This window comes from Cryptomeria japonica, chromosome 3, assembly GCF_030272615.1.
Source record: "Cryptomeria japonica chromosome 3, Sugi_1.0, whole genome shotgun sequence".
NCBI lineage: Eukaryota > Viridiplantae > Streptophyta > Pinopsida > Cupressales > Cupressaceae > Cryptomeria > Cryptomeria japonica.
Window position 1 is genome coordinate 996,177,598 of NC_081407.1, and position 4,635 is coordinate 996,182,232.

Sequence of the window (4,635 nt, forward strand, 5' to 3'; positions counted from 1 at the left end):
TGCAACCACCAAACTACATTTACTTTTGGGGACCCTGTTTTTGACATCCATATTTGAGAAATTTGAACAGCAAATTTTATTTTGGGTGGAAATTGAGAGGGTTTTTTGGAGAAGAACAGAGAACTTCAATAGCAAAGAGTTGAACAAAATGTCAGTAGCAAGAGCTACAGGAGACCAGTTACACAGCAGCTCCGAACAGTGAGCATACCCTGCAGCTCTAGAAATAACAATCATCCGCAGCAGTAGGAAAGTTGTTTGTGAACTTTATGTAATCAGAATATAAAAAAAATTGTAATTGATATTTGGGATAAAATATATTTTTTCTTGTTTTATATATCATGCTTTTCTCCTTTAGTCTTCGCTTGTTTTGTTTGATCCAATTTCCAATAATTGACATCAATCAGAGCTGCAATCTCTGCTAGTTTATTTGATCTTATTTCCAATACGACCACCTAATGGGTGCATGGCCTTAATGATCAACTTATAAGTAGTTTTAATCCCATAATATCTTGTTGTATGATTAATTGTGCAGTTTGCCACTATTTCCATCTTTTATGTCTATCCCTACTGATTCACAGACAAGATGAAAAACAAGACAGCTTTCCGTTACCAAGAGAATATAACAAAACAAGAAATGTGATCGAATGGCTGCAACAGTATAACTCAAATAAAGGAACTGCTAACAATGTGCCATTGACTTCTTGATCCCCTTGAAAGAGAATCTACCTTAAACGTTATTAAAAAAAAGCTCAAAGAAAATAGTAAATCAGCTTTTGTAAATCAATATCTAGACCCCCACTGCAAAACAATGTTATGATTACAAATTACTTCCATTTACTTTTTCATTTTTTGGAGCAAAATAGATACCCAACAATTAATACAAATTAAGTTCCCACCAGGAATAAGGAGCTTTGCTTCAAAAACCAAATCCAATTTGAGAAAGCTTTTCACTATCCTTTAGACGTATTTCTAAAACATCATGGACCTGTCCATCATGATTACCAATGTAAGAAAGTGTCAATGCTTCCCTAGTTGCATAAAGTCTTGTATAACCAAACTCGATGCTTCTGTAAAGAGACCTAGCAGGTTGTGGGAAGATTGGATCTGTGGGATGGTCGGGCCTAGGCTCCCAAATTGGTTGCCAATCTTGCCCTCCCATTCCAATCACAACATGCACTGGAAGATCGGCACCATTGTCTAGGGTTCCACATGACATGTTTTTCATTGGACAAAATCTCTCATACTTGTGAACATGACCCCATAAGACAAGATTGACTTTATACTCTACTAAAAGAGGTTCTACGTGCTCAATCATCTTTTGGCGTAGGGGGGCATCTGTAAGTCCATTGTCAGTGGTATACATGGGGCGGTGACCTTGAACAACTACAAAAGGAGTCTTACTTCTGTCAACATTCTTCAAGTCTTGATCTATGAAGGCATACTGATCACTTCCACGTAAGAAATTTGTTTCAGTGGATATATATAAGAAATGTACAACTCCCAAGTCAAATGAATAGTAGAGATTTTTGGTGGGTGGAGCAGCAGTTCCAGTGGGAAGGGAAGAATTACCAGGCATATGAAACTTGAGGCTGTAAGGCACCCCACATTCACCACCCCCATCTGTCCCATAAAGTAGGCTTGCCCATTCAGGTTTCCATGGTTGTAATGGCCAATCATATTCATGATTTCCTATACAAACATGAAATGGGACCTTGGATGCAAGAGGCTCAATCTGAGTAAAGAAGAAATCCCATAACCATCCATAACCTCTGGCATAGCTGATGTCACCAATATGTGAAATAAATGCAGTCTTATCCCCAAGTTCTTCTATGTCACGTTTTAGCCATTTGACCGTAAGCTTGCTCTCCTCTTGGGTCCACAGAAAAGTTCTATACGGAACCGATGTTCCCAAGTCACCAAAGAGGAAGGCAACGGTTTCATCTGAATCTTTGTCTCGAGATATAAAACTCTGAATCGAACTCCAACCGCTTTGATCGCTTCCAACCTGTCAAATGAAAAATGGTCCCTAATATAAACTTAGCTCTGAAACAAAAAGTACAGAGGAAAGGAAAGAACATAAGAAAATATTGAGGGAAGAGCATTGAAGAACTTATGTCTTGCTTATTTTTTATTATACAAACAATAATATGACTTCTCAATCATCTTTACTAAAGACTGCTTGCGAGCATTAAAAACATTGATGAAAAAGAAATCTCAAACAAACATATTTTTACAGCTTTTCCAAAGTTGAATTCTCAAAATTGATACAACAAGCCAGTGATGAAGTGATTCTACTTGTGAGTTTGTTAGAGTAACATATCACCGCCCACAGTTACAATATGGATCCCTCCAAATTTGAATGCCCACTCCAACATTAACTGAAAGGAATTCCAGTATAGTTAAAATACTTGACAGCATTTTTTACCACTAATTTACTAGCATAATCTTGCAGTTAATTACGGAGCGCATTTGCTTCCAAAAATTGCCATATAAGTTGCTTGAATTTACAATCTGAACTCATCTATTATGTGTGACTCCACAGTGCAATCTCCAAGATTCTTCTGTACATGTGTTTTTTGCAGAATTTATTTTGTTTTCAATTGTTATGGAATGCAGAAGTTAAAGATCTTATAATAGAAAAAGTCCCAAAATTGATCTATATAATCACCTTGATGGCAAGGCAAGATGGCACCGGGAAATATCAATTTCAACAATTTTGTAGTTTTCTTTTCTTCTCTAGATATTCTTTTTGAGTTATTCAGGACTGCAGAATCTTTAAGTTTGTAAAAGAAAAACTTTACCTGATAATAATAGCGCCTCCCTGGCTCCAATCTTTGCAGGACAGCATCATGAATGTAACCCGGATCCCTCCATCCCAAGCTAGTATTAGCAGGTGCATCACACATATCAGATTGCTTATAAGTGATGGACAAAGCCTCTGCCATCTCATGCAGCTCTTCCTCTTCAAGCCCATATTTCACATAGCTCTTGAAATTATCCTTGGTGATAAACATGACACGCATCTCATCTTCATTGGAAGTAAATGCCAAGTGGATCTGAGCTGGATGGTTCAGGTTCTGGAACGTGACAGCCTGACTTCTGGCCAGTAGATTGGCAGTGGAGGGCAGAGGATTATGATCTGAGTCCACTGGAGTGGTATTTGTAATCTGGGACCTGTCCCAATGGAATATTCTGAACTCATAAGGAGACCTGAGGTTGATGAGGGGAAGATTTATGGAACAAGAACCCTTTTTCCAATTTGGGCATGAGGAGAGAAAAATGTAACCTATGAAATGATCATCTGCAGAATTAGCAGGGGAATAAATACCCACCCAGTCTAAGTCCGAGGGAGAAGAAATGCCTTCCCATTGCAGAGTGACGTTATCTCCAGAAGTGTTCAGTATATTTGGAAATGCCTCCAGTGTTACACCTTGGGCCACACCCACGATCACTACTGATGACACCAGCATTAAAAATGCATCTCTGATGAAACCCATTTCTGATATCTGACCTCTGATAAAAACAAGCGCTCCAGATTAAGTTAGAGACCAATCTCCTCATAAGATAAGAGTAAGATGGATACCAATCAAGCAATCAATGTCTTAGAAAGAGGGAGTCTGACACTGGAAATCTGGGTGTTGAATGAATTACATCCAAGTGTGACGAAATTGAACAAAGCATCTAGATATGATATTACGTATGCTTTGATCATCTTTTGTTTCAAAGCATCTTGGTGAGCATATCCGCAAGGGACGCTTTGGTTTTCCCTATTGAATTTCGTATTTGTTACAGGAGAGCAGGTATATTCACCGTGTATTCTTCACTCCCGATTTATCTTTATTTTTTAAGCATGAAACTTCCAGTTCCAGCATCAACCTAATGGTGAAAATGTAAACAATTGGAACGAAACTTCAAGATAGACTTAATTCAGTCACTTTACCAATCCAGTATTTTTTATCTTTTTCAACCATTCTGTCATGGATGTCTCTTATCTCGTGCTGAAGGTTTTGGATACATTTTGGCTTATTATGTTTCACAAGGGTTGGTCAAAGGTTCTCTTTATTGAATTCTACGTCTCAACTTGTTAATGGACATTTTTTTGATGATTTTTCTTTCATACTTTTTGAAGAGCAAAACAATGTCAACTAAAGCTCTATATTGTTTATATATTTTCTGCATAGCCTCTCTAACAAAAAGTTCAATGTTATAAACAATTTTTTATCTTTAGCCTCCCTGTTTTGATTCTTATGGATGGAAATGGTTCAGGATGACATTCCATTTGCTTTTCAAGCATCTTCAATTACTCTTTATCAAATTATTTTTATCTATAATAGAGAAGAAGTTGGTTTGTTGGGTTACTAAACCCTTATTCGTAATAGGGAAGTTCCAAATTTGTCCTAAGATTCTTATAGCAATATATGTTTATTATTTTTCATGTTGTTTTCTTTGTAAAATCTTTTATCTGAAGTTTTAAAAGTTTTTGAGACTTTCTTTGGGCCTCCTTTGAGATTCTTAGAGGTTTTCACCTTATGGCTTGGAAATATTGTTGTCTCTTGTATGATTATGAAGGTTTAGGCCTTATCTCCATGTCCAATATTAGGGTTTGTCTTTGTGTGGCAAATGGACCATTCTAAT

At 37.0% G+C, this 4,635-nt stretch overlaps 1 protein-coding gene across 2 annotated transcripts; it reads right to left on the reverse strand.

Moving 5' to 3' along the window:
* Positions 1-736: 736 nt before the first annotated feature.
* On the reverse strand, positions 737-3,891 carry LOC131045295 (probable inactive purple acid phosphatase 2). Of its 2 annotated transcripts, XM_057978859.2 has the most exons (3): positions 3,333-3,468; positions 2,802-3,174; positions 737-2,005 (listed from the first exon to the last, which is right to left on the reverse strand). In XM_057978859.2, the coding sequence occupies exons 2-3, from the start codon at positions 3,021-3,023 to the stop codon at positions 917-919; spliced, it is 1,311 nt and encodes a 436-aa protein (XP_057834842.1). In that variant the 5' UTR covers positions 3,024-3,174; positions 3,333-3,468; the 3' UTR covers positions 737-916. The 2 variants fall into 2 exon arrangements, with proteins under 2 accessions (XP_057834842.1, XP_057834841.1); XM_057978858.2 differs by having other exon boundaries at positions 2,802-3,891.
* Positions 3,892-4,635: the final 744 nt, after the last annotated feature.

Bases quoted from the DNA above. Each gene is read 5' to 3' on its own strand.
- LOC131045295 (XM_057978858.2), bottom strand. From the start codon at position 3,497: ATGGGTTTCATCAGAGATGCATTTTTAATGCTGGTGTCATCAGTAGTG. The intron at 2,006-2,801 runs GTAAAGTTTTTC...TTCATTTGACAG, and splicing joins GGAGGCGCTATTATTATCAG to GTTGGAAGCGATCAAAGCGG.